The following is a 23,792-nucleotide window of genomic DNA, read 5'->3' as shown; positions in this document are numbered from 1 at the left end:
TGCTAATAAACTTGTCTTGTTCTCTTTTGGACCACCATATAAACATATGGACTTCTCTTTAGACCACCATATAAACATATGGACTTCTCTTTAGACCGCCATATAGACATATGGACGTCAGGAATATTAACGGACTCCAGTTTCCCTTAGCACCTCATTGACACTGACAGACTAAACTAAAACCAGGGTTGCTGGGTAAAGAAAAGGAAATTGCCTACTGGGAAAAGTCTTAAAGGGACAGGGACTAACTAAAATACCCTCCCATGGAAGACTTAACAAAGAACTAAAACCATGCTAACTATGGGGAAACTAAAGTTTAAAGGGGAAATAACCAAACCTCTGTGGGGGAATGACAATTACAACTGATCTCCAAATGGCAGAGATCCGTTCTCCGTGAGCAAATGGTTGCTTTGCAGGGTAGACTCTATGGTATTATACCCTCCCCAAATCTCATCTGCACCCACAAATCTCCAGGAATTTTTCAGTTTGGAGCTGACAACTCTAAGGAGAGAAGGAAGCAAAAAAAAAAAGATGCATCTATAAGGGTTTTCAGGGAAGGGAAAGAGAAAATACTGGTGGAGGGGTTTCCCTTTGATATCTCATGCTCTTAAACAAAGTCTGTGGCTCATTCTAGAGCATCCATTTGGCATGTGGAAGGCCTCAGCAACTCTAGTTAGAAGGACAGTAGGCAATGTGAAAGGTTGTATTTTGAGTTTTTTTCTGTCTCCTTGTGTTATGTTTTAACATTTCTTTTCAGGCATATAATTTACTACAACCCTGAACAGAATTGCCTTCTTCTAATCCAGTGGATTTGGATGCAATTCTGTTTGGATTTTACTGTTACGCACAGGTATAAGTGGCCTCACTCAATGGTGTAATTTCCCCGCCACATCAGCCCCAGTTTTCATGTGCTCACTGGTTGTATGTTGGTTCAGCAAATAGTGCTCAGTCGTGCATCCAAAGAGAAATTTACAAATGTGTTTTTGCATTAAAAATAATTCCCACTGGGCATGAAACATAACAGAAATGACGTATTTGATATTTTCCAAAATGGATAATGTTGATATTTCTCACTAGTAAGAAATCACTTTTTAAAAACTACAGCAGAGTGCACAGTGGAAAAATATAGCAGGGTTTCCCCCCCGTGTGTGCATGTGTGCTGAGAACAAAAGAAACTTGGAGCCATTTTGTAATTTTAAATGAATATAAAGGAATCTTTATTAGAGAACTCCATTCTAGACAGGAAAGTGGAGAGATAGGTTGTGTAGTCTAATCTGACTAGCTAGATGGATAGAGATGCTGTCTGCATCTCTCCCTATATGCTGCAAGATGGAGAAGTGTGCGTGCAAGAAAGGTGGATTGTGGAAAAGCAGCAGGAAGAAGAAAGGAAGTTCCCTAACAATAGCAATCTACATATCAAAGGGATAGTGTCAGATCAGTAGAAAAAAGGATGGCCAGTGGTTTGACCCCTCTAGCTGTCTGACTCACTAATCAGCCCCCCTCTGTCACTGAGGCAGGAGACAGCACACAGGTTTTTCACTTCCAACAAATAGTACATTCTCTTACTTTATATTTAACATTTTCAATGAAATAACTGAATGATCTGTAAAGCAAGCTACACTCAAAGAAGCGACGACTGCTCAGCATTCTACATTCTCACTTACTGCTTTCAATTATAAACGTGATCATTTAATTTTAACTGCCTTCTGATATTCAGCATTTGCACATGAACTGGCAAGCATTCTTGACACATGATGCCATACTTAGGCGAGAATGCTCATCACAGTGGCTACATATGCATCATCAGGAGGCGGTTTCCTTTGGCTCCCAGGCTGCAGGAACTTCTTAATAGTAGGGATGTTGCTTGTTCTTTCTTTGAAAGCCTAGGGCAGAAATTAAACAGGAAAGTAACAGAATTGCTTCTTTAGTCTGTACAAAACCCCTTTAAAGCATGCTCTATGTAACTTCAGAAACTCTTCCAAAATAAACCAACTATCACAAATAGAAACTTCTTGTTGTATAACCGAAGTACAGAGTTGGGATGTTGTTCACGTGTGGCATGGTTGCTGCTTGGATTCCACACTGGAATGCAAGCATCTAACAGTGCAATGCAAAACACTGTTACGCCTCCCAAGTCTATTGAAATCAGCGGGTTTGCAATTCGGTTTAGGATTGTACTGTAAACTAAGATTGACAGATCATGTGGGATACTCCCATATCAGTGTTGCACTTTCCCAGATATCTGAACATACCACAATATGCCTGGGCACAATCCTGCAAGACTCTGCTATGACTAACCTCATCCCTTTACACATTCTCTAGTACAGGGGTGGCCAAACCACAGCTCACAAACCACATGCTACTCTCAGACACATATTGTGCAGCACATGGCTGGGGAGGCTGGAAGTGGAGCGAATCTCCCTATCTCCTGCTGCGCATGTGCTTGCCTCTGACCCCACAGCTGTGCTTTGCTAGGGTGCAGGGAGGCCGGAAGGAGTGACATCATTCTGAGCTTGCAAGGTGGAAGTGCCCAAGGGCCAGTGGTGGGATTCAGCAGGTTCACATCACTTCAGCAGAACTGGTTGTTAACTGGTGCTTGTAAACAACTGGTGCTTGTAAAGAACCAGCTGATAACTTATTTGAATCCCACCACTGCCAATGGCCCTAGCAAAGAGCAATAGCATGGCCAGAGTCAAGCATGTGCACAGTAAGAGACATACAGGTAGCATTTTTCTAGCCAATTTTTGGAGGGGGAGGGGGAGATAGAACTTTTTCAATGGAACTTTGCTTTGTTTCAGGAAAATTGCCCCTCTTATAGCCAAAGGGTCAATTTTCCTGTAACTGAACCTCCCAAAAGAGGGCAATTTGCCCCTGGATTTCATTCCTTGTGCCCGATATCGTTTCTCTGTGAGCAGTGGCGGTCTTTTACTTCTTGTCTTTTACATCTTCTGGATGTGTAAATATTGCCCTTCCCTCAATGCTCTCTTCTATCCCCCTCTACTGATCACCTCTCTTTACATCCTAGGCTCCTTAAAACTCTGTGCATGTTTGCAGCTTGCATTTGAATGTTTATTATTTTAATCCCTAATAAAATTTAATACAATTGTAAACCTTCTCCTTATTTTGGGTTTTTGTGCGGATATCTGTATACATAATTAGAAGATCTCATTACCTCGGCTCTCGCATCTGTTCCGAGCTAATTCCCCAACCAAAAAGGGAACAGACCAGACTAATTCAAGTAACAGACCCAGTTTTGATGCTAAGGGCTGCCCATCCCCTTGATATGCATTAAACCTGCATTCAAGTGATGCCAGAAATCTTTGGCCCACAGAGGACAAAGGCAGAGGTTGGAGGAAGGAAAAGAGATACACCTAATTCACTCATACTAGATAGAAAAGATTAGGCAACATCCAGAAAAACAGAAAGGTGATGCCTTGGCCAGCACCCACAAGTGGTAAGATTACATTCAGGATTGTGCCTTTTGCCAAAAAAGATTCTTCCTCTGGCATCATTATTTTTCTACAGAAACAATTATAGCTTCTAGGCCAGTGATGGTGAACCTTTTCGAGACCGAGTGCCCAAACTGCAACCCAAAACCCACTTATTTATCACAAAGTGCCAACATGGCAATTTAACCTGAATACTGAGGTTTTAGTATTAAAAAAGGTTGGCTCCAAGGCATGTGTTACTCGGGAGTAAGCTTGGTGGTAGTCGGTGGCTTTGCTTTGAAGCAACTGTGCAGCGCTTCAAATGGGTGAATCACGACCCTAGGAGGGTTTATTCAGAAGCAAACCCCATTGCCAGCAACCGAGCTTACTCCCAGGTAAAGGTTCACGCTTTCGTTCTTTCCATGAAAATCAGTAGGGTTTAACAGCACTTAACAGATTACCTACACTGCTTCCCCAAAACTAGGTCTTAGGTTTAATGCTAATAATCTCCCTGAAATAATTACATTATTATCACATGACGAACTCTGTGTACGCGTGCCCACAGAGGGGGCTCTGAGTGCCACCTCTGGCACCCGTGCCATAGGTTCGCCACCACTGTTCTAGGCTGAGCAAGCTCTGGGCTGGTATTGTATGGATTCAGCTCTGGACCGCAGAACTGCACCAGAAGGATAATGATTTTTTTTCTTTTGCTTCTTTACACATTTGCCCTAAGCATGTGCCTCAGACTTGTGAGTTCCTCATGCCTGCATCTGGTATGAGCGGTATTCTGCCTCATTGTCTTTCTGCTCTGAATTGGCATTTGTAGAGTTCACTGGAAGCATTAAAGAGTATCATTTCCCAGGAAATTCTCTTTGGGCATTAGCCCGTGTTAAAATTTGAGCCAACAGCTCTATGAGACTGCAGAAGGGATGTAGTTTCACAAAATAACCTGTGAGAACCAAAAGAAATGTAAGTTTTGAATCCAACAGAGAGTTTTCAAAGACAGAAGGATTTCCCTCCCTGCAGCATGACTTTCCCACCTTTCCCTTCCTTCTGTAGTCTAAAATGCCACCAGAAATGCCGCTGATGGGGGGGGGGGGGTATCACCCAGCAGCTGCATTTAAGGGTGTATTTGGGCAGCAGCGTACTGCTAATAGGGGCATGGGGTATCCCATGCCCCTAGGTGCCTGTCACAGAGCCCCACCCCCACCACCCTCCCTGCTGGCTCCCATAAGTGGCGCACAGGGAGCTGGGCAAGAGGGGGGTGATGGAGCAGGTGGGGGGCGAGGGGGGGAGGCAGTCATGCCCCCAGGTGCCATTTAGGCCCAGTATGCCACTGTATTTGGGACTTCAGAGGAAAGAGTAAGGTGAGACAGTCACTTTCCACAAAGAGTACCCTTCTATCTGTGGAAATGTTTCTGTGGATTCAAGCCTCTGTTTACTGAGTTAGAACCATATCTACACAGGTTGGTATGTGTTTAGAGAATATGGGTACCATTACTTAGTTGTTTTCTGAGCCTGATCTGTTTCACATTTGTCATTATTATCATTATGATTTGCTGTGGCTACCATGTATAAATATTGGACATGGAACATGGAAATAAACATGACAGGACCAGTTACAGTTCTTGCATGGCTCATACTCACCTGAAGGTAGTGCTTGTATAGGCCAGAGAGAAAGGCTGGCATGTTTACCAGGGCCAGCTCTACTGAGCAACCATAGACTACCAGGAACAGGATTCCTGAAGCCAGGGTAACTGGGTATGAAAGGAGTGGCAATATCTTTCAATTTCCTCTGCCACCTCAGGGCTTACCAGCTCACCATGATATAAGCACAAGGTAGGTCTTGGGCCAGGCTTTGTCTTACTCTCTTATTGCTACACACCCTGATGCTTGAACCGGGGTTTCACTGATCCTAGTCTTAAACACCAACCAGGTCATCACAGTTGAATAGAAGTGAGCAGCTGGGTCTGCCAGTGGTTGCTGACAATTGCGGCCCCAGTGAGCTCCCCTTCAAAGACTTTAGGCCCTTCACCTTCCTTTTCCTGACAGAAATCAAAGCCTGAAGGCTGGTAAAATTGTGATTGCCAAGCAACCCCCACAATGACCACTACAGAGAGTATTAGTTTCTTAAAACAACAGGTGTTGCTTCTATTATTGTGGGGATATTAGTCTCCAATGTTTTGTTTTTATTATTTTATATTTCAGATTTTTCTGCAGACTTGGGACTATTCTTACATTTGTAGAATGCTCTGTTTTGCCTATTCATGACTCAAATCTCCAGATTTAAGTATCCACAGCTTTGGCCATGTTCAGAATTAGATATATTGACTGATTACCTGCAGTTGAGGAAATGACGAAAGAACATCAGGTTTTTTCTCTTCTACCATTAAAATTGCTTCAAGCAGTTGTACATCTGCCCAGCTAAAGCAATTACCGACAAGAAATTGCTGCCCATGCTGTTTCAATGCCTAGAAAAGGAAAAAATGCCATTCATTTGGGTAAAAGGTAGGTCAGGTAGATGACACCATCTCAACTCTAGGAGACGTTTCAGGTGTCACATGTGCCACAGCCATCCATGCAGTGTCCTTGAGTGGTTTATATTTAGTAGTTTTTTCTAGACAGCCTTTTCTCCATGTGGCCTCAAGCTTATATTGGACAGTTGGATCTATTGCTGCTGAAGAGAATTCATAGGTGCATAGCAGATGCTGTAAACTGAAGAATGCAGAAACCAGTGGGGAACCATTTCAGTCTCCCACACCATTCCACTTCTGGAATGCTAATTTGTCAAGGACAATCGAAGCAATTTGAATTAATTAACAGCTCTGAAAGAGAATTTCCAAACCTAACTAATTATTAAAGATACTATTACCTACTTGCTACTTCTCTGTGGAAAGATATACCAGGATCAGTCTTACCAAGTTTACAGTGCCGTCCTAAGCAGAATTATACCCGATGGATTTTTTTGCCGTCGAGTTGCCACCGAGTTATAGTGACTTTCAAGGCATGAGATGTTCAGAGATGGTTGGCCATTGCCTGATTCTGCATCACAACCCTGGTATTCCTTAGTGGTCTCCCATCCAAACACTGACCAGGGCTGACCCTACTTAGCTTCTAAGATCTGATGAGATTGGGCTAGCCTGGGCTGTCCAAGTCTGGGCACCCAATGGGCCTTTCCCCACTAACCTTAAGCCCCGCGCTACTCTCCTCAAGTAGCGCGGGGTCCCCAGGCACTCCCCATGACAGGGGCGGCGACTGTGTAGCCGCCCCGACGGTGCCGCTGTCGCACCCCCTCAGCGCGCGGCATCCCTGGCACTCTTGTAAACGGCGCCTTTTGATGACCCCGCGCAGAGCCCGGGCGTGCACCAGGGATGCCATGCGCTGAGAGCAGCGCGTGGCATAGGGGGGATTGTGGAGAGTGGGGAAACGCCCAATGTCTATTTTTTTTCACTTGCACTCTTCTTTTGTTGTAATTAAAAATCACAGGTTACAAAGATCTCCACTGCATAACCAATTAGAGTAAATAGAACAAAACTAAGCAGAATTATACCTGCTCATCCCCTGAAGACTCATCACTCTCCAGGTGATGGCCCATGACAGCTGTCTGTGATCCAGCACATGGTGAAACAAAACTGATGATCAAAATGAGCTGGCACAAATATCTGTCCTGTGTTTCTAATGCCTTTTAAATGCCTCTGCCATTTATCCAAAGTAATATGCAGCACTTAGCAGAAATAACTGTGACATACCTTTTCATAGACTGGAAAGTATCTGGTTGTGGCCTTCTCGATGATGGAGGCAAGCTGAGTCTTTTTTTGCTCAGGTGGAGAGAATGGATACATTAAAAACATTCCCATTAGATCCATAGTGCCTTCCACATACATATCAATTCTGTGTGCACAGGAGAGGGAGAATAAAGTGAAGCCAAATATAATATAATATACAAAATAGAATAAATGAATGTAATATAAAATAGAATAAATGTTTTAAACTGCAACTTATTAAAAAGTCTGTCTATTTAGTAAAGGTACAATTTAGCTCCATTAGCCTGTTCAAATCAAAAGTCTAACAGTTCAGTTTTATGCTGTTACACCCTTTTACGTCCATCAAGATCAATGGGCTTAGAATGGTGCAACCCTGTTTAGGATTGAATTGTCAATCTAATAACGTCTGAAGAACTACATTCCAATTTATTTCTTCCAAGACCCTGAAATTTTAGAAAGTTGTTCTTATTCAAACCCTTTATCAATAAATCTATTTTTAAATTTATTTATGATTTATTTATTACATTTTTATGCATTGCATACATTGTCTAATATTTGCAAAAAACCACCTTGTGAAAGAGGTTATAGTGAGGCCTCGACACAAGTCAGGTTGCGGGTTTTATTAGACTTGCAGTCACATGCAACATTGGGAAGCTGACATTTGGAAGTACAGCACTGAGGGTGGGGGGCTTCAGCTAGCCCACCTATACTGTTTTCCCAGGCCAAACCAGGTGCCACGAGAGGGACTGTTTTCTTCCCTGTGGATCTCCATGTGTACTGACTACAGCATGTGGTGCTCCCAGTGGCATATCTGCCCGGGGACATGGGGTAACCCATGTGTCCGGGCGCACGCCATCTGGTCATGTGGGGGGCGCAAAATCAGCTGAATTAAAGTAATTCAGGCTGCTGGCTGAATTAAAGTAAGTGCGGATAGCTCAGTGCCTTGAACTATGTTTTCAAGTTATGGGCGAGCATTTCAAATGCTCACCATAACTTGAAAACATAGTTGAAGGCAGGACTGGGCCTGCTAAAAGCAGGGGAATGGAGGCACATCCCTGATCTCCATGCAGACCAGGGGGTGGGGATGAGGGAGGCCCAACTCTCCATGCTCCACAGGTGGGGAGGTTCCGCCCTCCCGAGCTCCCTGCAGGTAGGCTCCTAGCAGGAGCTAGCAGCAGGGATGTGCAGGGGTGGGGCTGTGCTCCTTGCCCCCCCCTCACTGCAAGGTTTTATCTCCGGGCACTGTTTGGTTTTGTCTCTGGGTGCCGTTTGGACCCTGTATGCCTCTGGATACTCCACAGTGTGATAAACAGAACCCCCACAGCTGTTTCTGCATGCTCAGAACTCCATTCCCAAGGGGTTTTGGTCTTACCATGCATCCAAACTGCTGTGTGTAGAGAGAGAGTGCTTAGACCTTTATGTCCATGCTGTTTCCCTGATCATAAATGACCCCACAAAACCACTAACTGCCCTTTTGGAAAAAATCTGTATGCGCCCCATCAGTACATATGGGACAAATGAAACAGCTGCTTCACAGTCCTACTTAATGCACACTGAGGAGCATGTGTGAATATTGTAATGTTAACTGTTTTAACTGTAAACGAAAGGAGGTGGAATCATGATACAATACTGTGCCCTGTCTTTCAGGTCTTTCCCACGGAGTTTGTATTTCTCGGCTATATAGTTGAGAATGGCCTTTGTTTGGACCAGCTTCAGCCCATCCATCTCCACTAATGGGACTTGATCAAACAGCAAACACCCATCTGTGGAAAAGGGAGTGAAAGCATTATTTGTCAGTCCTGTATTGTGATAGGGTATTCTGTGGAATTAAGGAAATACAACAAGAGCTAACCATTGTTAAGCACATTCAGAAACCAAACAGCTAGGCTAAATTTGTCCAAATTGAATGTAATTATACACCTTTCCATTATATCCTACCTTAAAATGAATTTTGAGCTGTACATCTAATGCATTGACTGTACACCTGACAAAGAAACAAACGTTTCCATCTCAGAGAAGTTCCCTGACTGATGATGTTTGACAGCACACTCCGATTAACATTTTGCCGGGAGTAAGTGCCAGTGCCAGGAGTCCCATGGTACGGAGTGGTAAGCTGAAGTACTGCAGTCAAAAATCTGCTCATGACCTGAGTTCAGTCCCAATAGAAGTTGGTTTTGGGTAGCCAACTCAAGACTGACTTAGCCTTCCATCCTTCCACGGTTGGTAAAATGAGTACCCAGCTTGAACAAAGTGAAGATGACTGGGGAAGGCAATGACAAACCAACCCATAAATGTAGGTCTGCACAGCACAAAAAAAGAGGTGACTTAAAAAGAAACAACTGCCTCTTTTCATTCTGCACACTCAAAATAAGATGTCCAGGGGAAGTCTTTAAAAAGGTGGCTCCAAGTCAGCCTGCCCAAAGGCATCAGGCTGTTTCTTGCTTGACCATTTTTCTCTCTGGTCAGTTTCACCCTCAGCTTGTGCTCAACATTTTATTTGCAGCTGGACAATACTTCTCAATGGGTGGTATACCTGTCCTCCACAGTCCCAATGCTTTTTAATGGGAGTCCTCTAAGTGGCTAAGGCTGATTCCACATGGGCCAAAAACAGCAGTGTGAAAACAGTGTGAAAACGGTATAAATCCTTTTACACTGTTTTAAACCCTTTTACACCATTTTCACACTGTTTTACACCACTGTTTTTGGCCCATGCGGAATCAGCCTAAGATTCTCTTATGCGTGTCAATCCACTTTGCAGTTGGATTTTACTGTGCGGAATAGCAAAATCCACTTGCAAACCATTGTGAAAGTGGATTGAAAGTGCATTATTCTGCATGTGCAGAAGGGGCCTTAGTCATGCTGCTCTAGGAATCACTGGAAACTACAGCGACAGGACATCACTTCCAGCTTTACCCAGAAGTGATGATGTCATGCTATTGTGCCAACAGCAATTTTTAATTGGGTTTTCTCTCATCAGCTGACGAAGCGGCAGCAGGAAGTATGTGTTGCCAGACAAAGGACTCCTGCCATAGTAGGAAACCTGGCAGTCCTACTAACCACCAATGCCATTGCAGACTTGTGTAGTGAAAAAGTGCACACACTACTCAACATGAATATATGGTGACTTTTGTAGAAGGTAAGATATCTTGCAGTAAGCCACATTAATTAAAGTTTTCGATTTAATTTCAAGAAACTCTGTTCTTGGAAATGATTGATAACTGGCCATAATGATTTCAAAGAGTTCATCTGAAATCTAATTCAGGCTTGCTAAGTGCATGGTTTCTACAGAGACATCACGATGAATTTCTGATGGTGGACTGACCACAGGCTAAACTGGGTCTGACCTAATATGAAAGGAAACCATCCCTCTATCTCCCCACGCCCACCCACTGAGTGCTTCAGCGCTGGTAACATTTACCTTTGATGAGCTTCGAAAGCTGGTTTTTTGTTTCCAAAAATTCTTCCACGAACTGTTTAAAAAACAGCAAGAGAAATTATCTATCCCTACATTTCATGTATGTTCTTTTTACAGCAAAGTTTTTTGCACGGTTAAGAATGTGAGCTGTGAAATGGGCAATCCACAGTTCACATTTCAGAACAAACAAGGATATTGATTTTACTCTGGGGTTGTTGTTTTTTAAAGAAAACCGCAACTAACCTCAACTCCGGCTGCTGCCAACAACCACCGGATGGATTCCATACGCCCTCTGCCATTAAAGTAGGTGAGTTTTGGTTTCTCAGACATGTTGCTTCTGAGCTGATTTCTTAGTGTGTATACTGCAAAGAGGAAAGGAATAATCCTGAAATTTAATCGAGATCAGTATTTTTTAAAGTAACAGAACATTTATAATAGTTAAGATTTATACTTCTTGCTGAAAACTGATTAAGTATGGTAAATTGTAGTACATAAGGCCGGAAAAGGTAACTACAGAAGGAAAACCCACTGGTAGAATTTTCAGACTTAATTGCAATATGGCTTGAAAGTTTATTTCCTGCAGAGGAAAAGGTTAGAACTTGAGTGTTCAGCTCTGTTTCTCCCTTGCTAGGCTGTGTGCAGCAAGTCCTACTGGGAAAGCAAGATTTGGGCACCTCTCTGGTATTCCCATCCAGCCCTCCTAATGTGTTTGATCAAAAAGCGTGTGTCTGTATTATTGAAAAGTGAGGTGTCTGCCTGCACAGCAATGTGGAGGTGGAAGAAAGGGTGAAGAAGAGTTTGGATTTATACGCTGCCGTTCTCTCCTGCAAGGAGACTCAAAGCAGCTTACAAACTCCTTTCCCTTCCTCTCACCACAACAGATGCCTTGTGAGGTAGGTGGGGCTGAAAGAGTTCTGAGAGAACTGTGACTAGCCCAAGGTCACCCAGCAGGTTTCATGTGTAGGAGTGAGAAAACAAAATTAGTTCACCCGATAAGAGTCTGCTACTCATGTGGAGGAGTGGAGAATCAAACCCGGTTCTCCAGATTAGAGTCCACGTGCTCTTAACACTACATCATGCTGCTATTCCCTATGGCAGTAGTTTTCAGACTTCTTAAAGTGGAACTCATTCCTAAATTTCCTTGAGAAATACTTGCAAAGAAATTCCATCCCCTGCAGAAAATGCAGTAAATTCACAGCAGTTAACATTAAGTTTTTTTCATATTGAGTATTTATCAATATATAGCATTTATGAGCACCAAGCTGTATTTCATGGCCATTTCATAAAGTGTGTATTAGCAATACCAACTTTGCCTTTAAACCTTCCCCATCTCTTCTGGCCTTTTAACTTCCCTGCAAAATTACTGTGACCTGTCCGTGGGGATAAAGACAGGGGCAATTGCAAATGTGGTCAGAACTGGCTTAATGTCAGGTTCTATGACTGAAGTCAATAAGGGACTCTGGATTTTTGATCAGAAGTCTTTATTGATAACAACAGCACGTACCTGGCTTTGCAAAAGCCAGTTCTGACCACATTTGCAGTTGCCCCTGTCTTTATCCCCATGCAGCAACCATAAATCCCCCCTCCCTTTTCCCATGGAATGTGAGAAAGACACAGTGTAAAGAAAGAACCATTGGGGATGCGAGAATGCCCAAGGCCAGAGCAGTGATAGACCAGCCACCTGTGGCTGCCCCCTCAGAGTTGGCACCAGGGTCATTCCTAGTTATATATAGTTCCAAGCATCAAAGGAAATGAAAGGAAGAGAAAGGTCCATTAACCTAGGAGAGGGGAGTTCCTTCTCCCTCACCTGAGGGCATTCCTTTGATGGAAGGAGAAAGCACATCCTGACACTTTAGGGTCCCACAATAAATAAGTATGAAATCAGTGTGCCAAAGGAACAGCAAGTATATGGCAAAAAGGAGGAAAATACATTGCACACTAAAGCTGCAAAACTGGCATAAATATATTTTCAACTGATCCTAACATTGATAATACATCTATCACAATAGAGTATACCTATCAACCAAGGTGTATATACATTGATATTCTTATACTTATTAGTGTCAATAAAACCGATTCTCCAATCTTCGAGGAAATTAGCATAATTGTCTATATTGTCAATGCTTTCCTATTTTTCTTACAGGTAAGTCTTAGACATCCAATACAAGATGAAGTGCAGTCACTGTGGTGTAAATATTAGTATCGCTTATCCGACACCATACTGTCGGCTTTCCAACCATTCAATTGTTCAAGAGTAGCTGGGACTCTCTAATGCTGCATTAACAGCTAGCAGAAAGCTTCCAGACTTGACACACAAACCACAAACTGACTCCACCTGTTTGGCATTCTTCTCCAGCAAAGTATCAGCCTCACCAATTAAAGGAATATCAGCCACGTATTCAGGGAATATATCAATTTACACAGAAGCAACACGCATTTAGGTTGCATTTTTAGTGCCCTTCATCAGTGTGTCATTTCTCCAATGGCCAATTTGGGGTTATTTCATCCTCTTTTTTCTGTTCCCCATACACTTCCATGGAAAAGGGTAACTATTGAATTATTTAAAAATAGGCATTCATGTTAGCTGAAATGAAATCAATCTTGGCAAAGCACATCCAGGGAGAAGGGAGGAGTTTCCAGAGCATCTGGCTTCATTTCTCCTTTCCTAACATGGTTAATGGGGCCATTTAAAGAGATGTGGATTCACAGTGATATATGGATGCCCATATATTTCCTTTCATGGCATAAGAAGGATCGGATTTGTCCATCTATATCAAGTTCATTTCTGACCTACTCATGGCTTCATGGCTGACAGGATTTTAATCTAGTTCTCCCTCATCCTTGTCTGACAGTGCAATCCGATAGAATTCAGTGAGCTCCAACAGAAATAATTCTGCATAGAATTGCATTGTGATATTCTAACCACTACAACTCCGGCTCTTCATCTGGGGAGAGATGTTCCCTTACATTCACTCCCACAACCACTTTAAAGGAAGTGACCCCAGATTTTTTTTAATCCTCTCATGGCAAGTAATAAATTGCCCTGGTGTGTTATTATCCTTTTAAATGGCTGCTGAGCAGTATGTACCACACAGAGAGGTACCGGGAAAAAATGGTGCCCATTCTCTGGGTCCCCCCCTCCCGCTATGCCTGGAGTGGTTAGGCCATGCCCCCGAGCTTATAAAAGCAAAGGCCTAAGCATGGAACCTTCCAGTTGCTTCTGTCCTCCCCAGAGGGAAGAGCAGAGGGGACTGCCAGCTGCTGGCTCGGAGCTGGCAGCTGGCAGAGGGGTGGGGGTTGGGGGGTCCTCTGACTTCCTTGACCCCTCCCTTGTCGATGACAACATGGGCAGGGCCGAAGGCACCAGAAGACAACAAGGCAACAGGACTTCCTGCTGCCTTGCAATCTTCCTGGTCACGTAGGGGGCCAATTTTGCACCCCCACGTGACCAGATCAGTGGCACCTGGGGACAGAGGGTACCCCCTGTCCCTAGGGTAATACACCACTAGTACCACAGTATGATATGCAGAGTGCTGGGGGAAATGGGACAGATCGTGCATTGCTGTTAAGGGGAACATGACTGTCAAAATGGAGGAAGGGGAGCTTTTTCACATAGTTATTTATTTCACCTTAGCTTTAAAAGGCAGCTTTTTGAGCCAAAATATATACTGAAGCAAGAGCCCAACCAATCCCTGCAGCATTTTGTTTTGCTAAGAGAAGTGGAAATTGAACAGTGCAAGTATTATTCAGAATTGTGAAGTATGCATGCTCTGTTCTTTTGTACCTGTATCTGAGTATATCTTAAGTGTCAAATGACATAAAGTTATGATCACTTAAAAACTGACTACAGCCTCTGATTATTTGATGTACTCTGTGGCTTCTCCTTGCAATGGTTTCTGAAGAATATTGTTAGATTTTAAATATGGAGGCTGTCGTATATTTGTTACCATGTTAAGCAAAGGCAGTTAAAGCATCTATTGTACACAACGCTTTTGGAATTAATCAAGAACTTCAGTGAAGCCTAACCTAATATGCATGCTTTTCTCATGGGTTTGCATGCTCCTGGGAGAAACAACACGTTGCAGAACCACTATGCCAGCCAACATTGCTAGTGGAGGGTTTACAGTGGCCTGACTCAGCATGGGATTGCCCCAGGGTAGCCAGCCTCCAGATGGTGGCTGGAAATCTTGTAATTCTGGGAGATCTCCAGGACTCACCTGGAGACTGGCAACCCTAGGTAGAAGAAAAGTAACCTTCTGTGTGCAGATGGTCCCTGGACCTGCAGTAAACTTTATAGTTAGGATGACTGTATAATGTTTTGAGAGAGTTTGGCAGGAGGGTGTCCATATTGATTTTTCTGTCATGGGTACGAAGGCTGTGAATGTTGATTTTTTTTTAGGTGTCTGGTGAGTACACAAGCCCATGTGCCAGTTATCATCTTGAAAAGGCACCCTGATTAGTGACTTCAAAGCACCCTGAAATGAGAGGAGAGAGGTTGGATCAGTGGCGTATTTGCCTAGGGACAGGGGGTACCCTCTGTCCCCAGGTGCCACTGATCTGGTCACATGGGGGTGCAAAATTGGCCCCCTACATGACCAGGAAGATGGCAAGGCAGCAGGAAGTCCTGCTGCCTTGTCGTCTTCTGGCGCCTCAGTCCAGCCCATGTCATCATCAACATGGGCGGGCCCAAGGAAACTTGAGGACCCCCCTAAACCTCGCTCCCCTCCCGACTGCCGGCTCAGAGCCAGCAGCCAGCAGTCCCTTCTGCCCTCCCCTCTGGGGAGGAGAGAAGCAACTGGAAGGCTCCGTGCGGGAGGCCTTTGCTTTTATAAGCTCAGGGGGCGCCATTTCCCCCCAGTATGCCTCTGGGTCGGACGTAGATGAGGAGAATTGTGGGTGGAGGAAGAAGAGGAAAATGGATCACATGGAGTAGTGAGTATGCAGACTCACAATCTGTAGTGGCTGGGGGAACATGGATTCTCAGAGAAGAATAACCTGAAAAAGAAATTATGCATGAAAACATGTGCCAATCTGATATCATTTTTAAAGGAAAGATCACAGTATAAGCAGTCGTAAAAACACCAGGTAAAAAATAAAGAGTTAAGGAATTGGGGCCAAGATGGAACCACAATGCGGAACACACACAAAAAAATTCTTAACAGTATATAACCAACAAAAACATGAGATGCGAAAGAGGCTGGTTGAGTCACAGCAATTAGAGCTCAAAGGCCTGGTGAAATGTAGACACTTAATCCAAAGCCTGTTAACGTTCCCACCATTAATGGATGGATTAGATGTTGCCATGCCCATATTATTCTGTAAATATACTACCATTCAAAAGAACACTGTCAGTCTACATATCTGAACTGTTTATTGTAAGACTGGGACTATATGGTGGGAGACAAACCAAACAATTTGCTGCAATTCAAGATGGATTAAGAGTAGGGTTGCCAGGCAGCCCTAGCAAAACTAGCAGAAGAAGAACTAGGAGCAGAGACATGGGGTGTGTGTGAGAGAGAGATTACTTCCAAGAGAGACCCAGAAATGACTATACCTCTCTAGCAATAGCTAGAAACTCTATGGTAAAACCTATGGTGTTACTTCTGGTTTTTTTTCTGGAAGTGGTGCCATGCTGTTGGCCTGATAGCCATTTTTGTATGTATTTTTTTATCCCACTGGCACTCCAAGCAGTGACAAGAAATGGGAGCTTGGGGGGCAGAGGCTTCTCTACCCCCAGTGGAGGCTTGGAAGCCTTAATTAAGAAACCAAAAGTTTGAATTCAAATCTTGACATTCTTTTTCAATATTTGATGTTTCCAAATCGGAAACAAAATTGATCAACATCCCTGCAACCGCAAAGCAGTTGTGGGGAATGGCTATTTAAAAATAAAGTGGAACCTGTCTGGGCTTAAAATGCGACTGTGCAAGAAGAAAGGTCTTCTGTCTTCCCCACAAGGCCTTTTCTCATGGGGAGTTACTTCCCCTTTTTTGCAGCTCCACATGTACAGAATACTCCATCTGGAGCAGTAAAAATGGGGAAATTACCTCTCCCCTACAGCACTGACTCCACACGAGGAAAGTGCTTGAGGAGAAGGCAGCAGCCCCTCCTCCTCCCTGTGCGGCTGCGGCAAACCTGAGCTGGGTCTTGGGAACGGCTAGTTTGACCCCAAGTTCCTTCCTGGTGTCTGAGCTCATTCCAACGGGGCAGAGTCTCCATTCGTAGGATACTGCCAACCCACCTGCTGAGCCTACAATGTAACTGAGGGTACAGAGATCAGCAAGAATCAAGTGGCTTGCTAGGTTCAACACTATTATTTTCTTCCTCTGAATTCTGTAACAGTTACACAGAAATAAAAAGATGAGTAGCATGCCTAGATAACAAGTCAAATTTTTCTCACTCTGTATCTTGGGTGGTTAACAGTGGTGGCCTAGGAGTGCTGAAACAGGAAATGGATGTCACCAGCACTTAAATGAGAGACAATGAAGCCCAGACAATACACACATGAGGCAATCTACATGCTGAAGGACGAGGCAGAAAAGACTGGTTGATCATTGCAATCCTCCACTGAGGTCCCAGTTTTCAACTAGGTGGTTTTTGTATACCTAAGAGAGAGACTCCAGCAGTGGTGGGATTCAGCAGGTTTGCACCTCTTCGACAGAACCGGTTGTTAAAATAGTGCCTCTAAACAACTAGTGGTTAAATTATTTGAATCCCACCACCAGAACCGGTTGTTAAATTATTTGAATCCCACCACTAGACTCCAGAGTATGTTTGTAAATGTCTGTTATCCAGCAACCTTGATCAAGTTAAGTGGATCTGGGTAGTATTTGGACTGGGATATTTCCCTCAAGCCGTACCTTGATTTCTATCATGAAGGAAAGGTAGAGTATAAATACAATTAAAAATTATTCAAGCAGACGTAGGTTTGTACTGCAGAAATGATACTGAAATTCCTTTTCCCACATGACTGCTAAATAGGCTGAACTTCTAGCCTTTTTGGTATAAATTCTCCAAATAAATCATAGAATTGTAGAGTTGGAAGAGACGCCAAGGGCCATTGAGTCCAGCCCCCTGCAAAGCAGGGACACACAATTAAAGCACTCCTGACAGATGGCCGTCCAGCCTCTGTTTAAAAACCTCCAAAGGAGACTTCACCACACTCCAGGGTAGTGAATTCTACTGTCAAACAGCCCTTACTATCAGGAAGTTTTGAATGGGAATCTAGTCATTCTATCAGGATCTAGGAACAGACCTCAGCAGCTGTGATTAAGTGTGATAATTATGGGAGATCATTTTGATGACAGAAATGAATGTAATTAATTATTGCTGATGCTATTCTAACAATAGCATTATTTCTGACTTGCAGGGTATTTACAAGTATGTGAGAACACAAGAGAGCAGCTTTGGGAACATGTACATGGTTAAACAGGAAAGAAAAGAGTCCGTCCAGGATAGCATTTTGTCTTGAATCAGGAGAAGTAAAAACTCATTGCAATATACAGTGTTTATGTGAAAAAGTGTATCGATACAAATTAAAACAATTCATTTAAAGCATTTAGCTGAAATTTTTGAGACGTACAGTCTAAAGTTATCAGAGGTCTTCGGGGGGGGGGCATTTTTGGATTTCAGCACATTGTTCACATGAAGATTCTCATCAAGGTTTAAAAAACAAGGCTATGAATATATTCAGAACTGTAAAAAAACAGGTAGAGTAATTTGTTGCCACAACTTGTTTTTATCATATAATATATGTGATGTGCACAGCACGCAAGCCACTTAACTGTTCTTTTTCTTTAAAAAGCCAAAGGATCTGTGCTTTTGACATGCAAGCTGAATACACATTATCACAGTGCCTAGTGCCAGTAACACCTGCCAGATTTATATGTAGTCCTAAGGAAGAACAAAAGGGCATCTAAAATGGGGAGGGGTGGTCACAGTGATCGTTCCTCTTGCCTTTTCTATGTGTCACATCACATGAACACCTGAAGCTGCCTTAGACCCTTGATCTATAAAGGCTAGTGCTGTCTACACTGATAAGCAGCAGCTCCCCAGGACTCTCAGGCAGAGATCTTTCACATCACTTTCTACCTGATCTTTTCATCGGGACACCAGGGACTGAAAACTTCTGCTGATTGTCATTATTTCCATGCAAATTAATACTGCTCCATAGGCTACTGATGTCTTGCTATCCGCCATTAACAGTCTGTTCTCTCTGATATGTTATCTCACTTGCTCACTCACACTTGCTGTACATTTGGCTCATCAGGATGCACACTGAACAACAAGACACACAAAGTGTTTTTCAACAGCCATGAAACACTGGTTGAATCCCCACTTGAAATTTGCACGCAGATCCAAACCTGTTTGTTGTGAAACCGTGTCCTTGTCATCGGAGTTCCTCCCTCCCCACCGCAGCAAGAACACAACAGACACAACCGGTTGCAGAACTCTTAGCAATCCCCACTACCAGGCTAGCTCACTTCGCCGGTCTCCCCTGATTGGCTGATGTGCCTTGTTGGGGCGGGACCTTTTCCCGCTGCGGAAACGTACATTGTAGGGGCATGATCAAAAAAACCAGCGTGTAAAAGTTTAACGTTTAACTGTTTAACTGCAAACAGTTAATCGTTACCTGTGCAAACCATTAACGATTTAAGGTTACACGTTTGACTGTTTAATGTTTACGTCCCTTCTGCAGCGCTGATTGGTTGCACAAATTCCATGTCACACTCCAGGGCGGGAAACGAATCAGGGTTTCAACCCTCATCCCTCCCCTCGGATCAGCTCTGAACCGTGTTAATGGGGTCTATGTCACTTGCAACCAGGTCCTGCCGGAACACAGATTAACAGGGAGAACGAGCGCCAGAAACGGAATCTGCCACACAAGCAATGGGAAGGTTGTCCCTCAGACCTGTTTAGTTTGTGTTCTGAAACCTGGCTAAGACGGTAGTGGGGATTCGACCACTGAGGAAAGTGGTTTAGCCTGTTTTACAGAGCCGTAGTGGGGATTATTTGTGGGAACCGTTTTGAACACTGGAGGACTATATAAACATTTCATGTTAATATTGCTCTGCCCTGAATTCATCTTTGGATGAGTCATATCAGCATGAAACTGCCAGGTGGTGTTATGCACAAAAGCAGACCAAACACTTTAGGGCAGTTTTTGTAGAAAAATTTAAAAAGCAGCACTGGATGAGTGCATGGTGATATTGAACAGCATAGTAATATTGAGGAGAGAACATAAAATATCCTGCATCTCCGTTTTCCCCATAACAGTTTAGTGCATTGCCACTAGCTTTTCTCTTTTAAAGAGAGAACCTCTTCCATAGGAATATAATACGCAAGCAAACCCCACTCCCAACGCACGGAGATTTTTTTTCCACAGCAGTTCTCACCTGGCTTTGATCAGGTGTGGCAGGTTAATGTCCAGGCATGTCATTCAGACTCATACATTTCCCTGTTATCTTTCATTCAACCGAAATTCAAACTTTTCTTCTCCTCCCGCCCCATTTTGTACTCTCACTCATTGCCCTTCCTAATCCACAATATGCGTCTTTAACAGATTAAAATGTAATAATTTTGTTCCCAGCTCATTCACATCAAAGGGCTGCAAACTCACAGGCATAATACAAGCTTTTAAATAAATAGATCTGTACACCCCTTTACCAATAGTTGCGCTCATATTGAACCCTTATACCTATAAGCAGTTGGTTTAAGTCATCTTGAGATTGAAAGAGTTACCGTGTTGCTGAGCTGCCCTTGCTCCATACAAACCTTCTTCACAGCCCAAGCCGGTTTTCTTTCACATTGAGAAAGTGTGCCTTCGAGTTTGTAAAGCTTCTGCTTTACAGAAGCACCACCTACTTGGGGGAAGTCTCCTCCTATCTGTAAATTCAGAGTTGCATAACAAATTTTTTAAAAAGGCAGCTGCACCCAAAACTGCTGAAACCACTATGTTTTACAGAAGATCTATGTTTACTGCAATGTTCAATCAGACAGGGGGAAAAAAGTAGTTCACTCTCTTTTCCATTGCATGCAGGCCTGTGTGTGTGTTAATTTCCCACATGCACAGTTTATCACAGATTTTACCAGTGGTCAAACCTTGCGTCTTGGAAACATTTTGTTAAATCATTCCGCATACCTCCTTTCCTCCATCATTTTGCCCCCCCCCCCCTTGTCTCTTCAGGTCCATTTGTTCCACATGCTACTGCTGAAAATGTATTATCCCAGATTGTGATAGCATGTCAACCATGATTCAGAAGAACAACCCCACCCCCACCCCTTTTTCTTTTGTGTAGATGCTCAAATATTACTACACATTTTGGCCATTTTTGCATGGCGCAATTACACCGGGGTTGAATCTGGATCATTTAGGGCTATTTTATCCCAGTTTCTGCCTACGCATGGCTCCCTGCTTCTGCCCAGGAGCAGATCTAGGACCAGTAGGAAATGCTCCAGTTTACTCCACATGACCCGGACTTCTGTATTTACTTTGGAAGCATGTCTGAGCATGCCCAGTGTACCGCGTTCTGATTGGCTGTTGTGTTTTTGAGTGGCAGCTTGAATGGACGTCAGGCAGGGAGATAGGCAGCTGTGCGGGAAAATAAACTTGGTCCAGAGGTGTAGCTAGGAAAAATGGAGCCCGGGGCAAAATCTGAGTTTTGCACACACACCCCCCCCCCCGGCCACCCATGTAGGCGACCACCCTCCTCAACCACAACAACGATTTTTTGCACCAGGTCATTTCAGTCACCATCCCATTGTAGAACATGCCCCAACTCACAAATCTGAACACAGCAATGGTTCATGCCACACAGTGGAAATAATTTTTTTTACATTTTCAAAATGCTTTCAAAATGTTTTATTACTGCTGAGAAAAAAATATAAAAATAAAACAAAAGGGCCCTAAAAGGAACTTCTAAATCGCTTTCATTTGTTTTCCTGTATGACACTAACCCTAACCCTGTGATCCATGGGCAGGGAGGTGTGCTGCAAGGGAATTAGCGAGAGGGGGGGGGAGGCTGGCAGAGCTTGCAATTTGTGGGATGTGTTTGTATTGCTAGCTGTTCTGGAGGACTCAGATGGTCAAAAAGATGGCAGTACAATATTTTAACAGTACAAATCAATATATAAATATTATATGTACTTAATCAGAAGCAGATAAACACACTCCGATACTACCACTCAGAATCAGACAAAATCTTGGATTTCCAATACTAATGTCTTAACACAACTTCCACTCTTTTCTTGTGATGACATTTCTGAACACTGGGTTAACCTCAAAGGCCAAAATATGGGGTATAAATACTTCCACAAAAAAATCAACCCCAAATTCTGGGCAAATACAGCACCTTCACCACAGAGCAGTACAGGGAATTGCTGTCTTTCTCCGAAAGTGCATCCATCAGTCACCCTTCACATCCCTCTTAAGATCAGCATATATTAAAAGTTAATTGTAGACTTTCCTTCTTTTTATCACTTTCCTAAGAGCAGCAGGTCCACAATGATGCTTTACTTCGAACTGATGCCAAAATGTCCACCATCTAAAAGGTGTTTTTGGAAGTGAGGCCAAGGAGCACTTTCACACATGCAGAATAATGCATTTTCAAAGCCCACTTTCAATGCACTTTGCAGCTGGATTTTGACTGTATGAAAGAGCAAAAAATCCACTTACACCATTGTGAAAGTGGATTGAAAGTGCATTATTCTGGAAATGTGCCAAAGTGCCCCAAGAACAGTTCATACACTTCACGAAACCAACAGGATATAGGCATTTGGCTATTAGCCATGAAACACAACACATACGCACACAATGGATTGACCAAATTGCCAATTTATCCAGCACCTCACAAAAAAAGAGAAAGACTGGAAAAAAACCAACCTAAAAAAAATACAGATAAAAACTCTCCTGGAGACACAGCACTATGAAAAACCAGATGGATGCATCACAGTGAAGCAGCTCCTTATACCAAGCCAGACGCTTTTGGTCTGTTGGGGTCAGCACCTTGCTCCACTCTCACACTGGACACAGCTCTGCTGGGTCTCAGTTGGAAAGTCTTCCACATACCCTCCTACCTGAGTTTTTTTTAAAGCTGGAGAGATGCCAGCAATTGAACTGGGGACTTTCTTGAATGCCAACTGGATGCTTCTTCCACTGAGTCATGCCCCTCCCAAACTTTCGGCTCCTTCCCTCCCCTCCATAAAGGCAAAGGACTCCTCAGAATCCTGACTTTTGCACACTTCTGGATTGGGGCGGGTGTGTATTGTGGCTTTTTTCTGAATGTGCAAAACACCTTCCTAGAGGTAGAAAGTGGGAAATATTTTTTTATATTACAAACCAATTGAAACAGATTAGTGTTTCTTTTTTTTATTTACATTTTCCCCTTTTTCTTTGTAGTTCCAAAGGGAAACACGTCACTCATTCATTTATTTAAACCCTTATTTATGTTGCTTACAAAGTGTAGTCTGGTGTGGAATGGGGGAGAATAAAAGGAGAAAAGCTGACCCACTCTTAACAGCCCAGCTCAATCCTAAACACTTACTTGGGAGTAACTGCTACTGAATTCAGTGGGATTTACTTCAGAGTATACGCTTCCAGGTTTGCACTTCAAGAGGTTCTTTTTAGTTGACTAGCAGAGGGATTTTTGGGAGACAACTGTTTAATTGCAGTGGTTGAGTTTACCTTTGACGGGGATGGATGAGTTCTGAGATTAAAAACTGAAATCCCGATTCCAGAAAATGTAAAGTCCTGCTGCCCAAACCAGTCCAGTGTTCCTTTACTCACAAGCAGGTCCTGCTGAGCTCAGGCTCAGTCAAGGCAAGCCCCCACCCCGTACAAGTCCCTCTTGTCTGAGCAGCCCATGCGCTCCGAGCAAGTCAGGGAGGAGAGAGGAAGAAGAGGATTGTTCAAAAATAGTTTAAACCAAAAAAAAAGGCCAAAACGAAAGCAGAGGGCAGCTCTGGGAAAGGACAGGAAAGGGGAGTTTCTTCCTCCCCCGCCCCCAAGATCTACCGTGAATGGCGAAGGAGCAGGGAAGGGGAGAAGGCCAAAGCCCTTTGCGCCCCAGTAACTTCCACAACAGCCAAGACACAAAACAAGGCACCAACTTTTGCATGTAGCAGCAAGGAAACCGCGCCGACCAGGTCCAGATGCGTCTCTGGTGCAAAACTGAAAGGGCTCCTTCCCCA

The 23,792-nt window shown here is 43.5% G+C and overlaps 1 protein-coding gene across 8 annotated transcripts; it reads right to left on the bottom strand.

Moving 5' to 3' along the window:
• Nucleotides 1–1,190: 1,190 nt before the first annotated feature.
• On the bottom strand, nucleotides 1,191–20,484 carry LOC125433041 (glutathione S-transferase 3-like). Of its 8 annotated transcripts, none has more exons than XM_048497338.1 (8): nucleotides 20,346–20,468; nucleotides 15,558–15,602; nucleotides 10,851–10,969; nucleotides 10,611–10,662; nucleotides 8,823–8,955; nucleotides 7,178–7,319; nucleotides 5,768–5,899; nucleotides 1,191–1,883 (listed from the first exon to the last, which is right to left on the bottom strand). In XM_048497338.1, exons 3-8 carry the CDS (start codon nucleotides 10,935–10,937, stop codon nucleotides 1,764–1,766), a joined length of 666 nt encoding a protein of 221 aa, XP_048353295.1. In that variant the 5' UTR covers nucleotides 10,938–10,969; nucleotides 15,558–15,602; nucleotides 20,346–20,468; the 3' UTR covers nucleotides 1,191–1,763. The 8 variants fall into 8 exon arrangements, with proteins under 8 accessions (XP_048353295.1, XP_048353312.1, XP_048353321.1 ...); XM_048497355.1 differs by having other exon boundaries at nucleotides 20,379–20,447; XM_048497364.1 differs by having other exon boundaries at nucleotides 20,302–20,405.
• Nucleotides 20,485–23,792: the final 3,308 nt, after the last annotated feature.

The sequence above is a fragment of the Sphaerodactylus townsendi genome, linkage group LG01, assembly GCF_021028975.2.
Source record: "Sphaerodactylus townsendi isolate TG3544 linkage group LG01, MPM_Stown_v2.3, whole genome shotgun sequence".
Lineage (NCBI taxonomy): Eukaryota > Metazoa > Chordata > Lepidosauria > Squamata > Sphaerodactylidae > Sphaerodactylus > Sphaerodactylus townsendi.
The sequence above is the reverse complement of the archived record's forward strand: the minus strand, read 5'-3'. Positions and strand labels throughout refer to the sequence as shown.

Excerpts from the sequence above, each read along its gene's own strand:
- LOC125433041 (XM_048497346.1), bottom strand. The coding sequence starts at position 10,937 with ATGTCTGAGAAACCAAAACTCACCTACTTTAATGGCAGAGGGCGTATG. Across the intron at positions 8,956-10,610 it reads GCTTTCGAAGCTCATCAAAG|ATGGGTGTTTGCTGTTTGAT; the intron begins GTAAATGTTACC and ends CCTTTTCCACAG. Across the intron at positions 7,320-8,822 it reads GACCTGAAAGACAGGGCACA|AATTGATATGTATGTGGAAG; the intron begins GTATTGTATCAT and ends CTGTGCACACAG.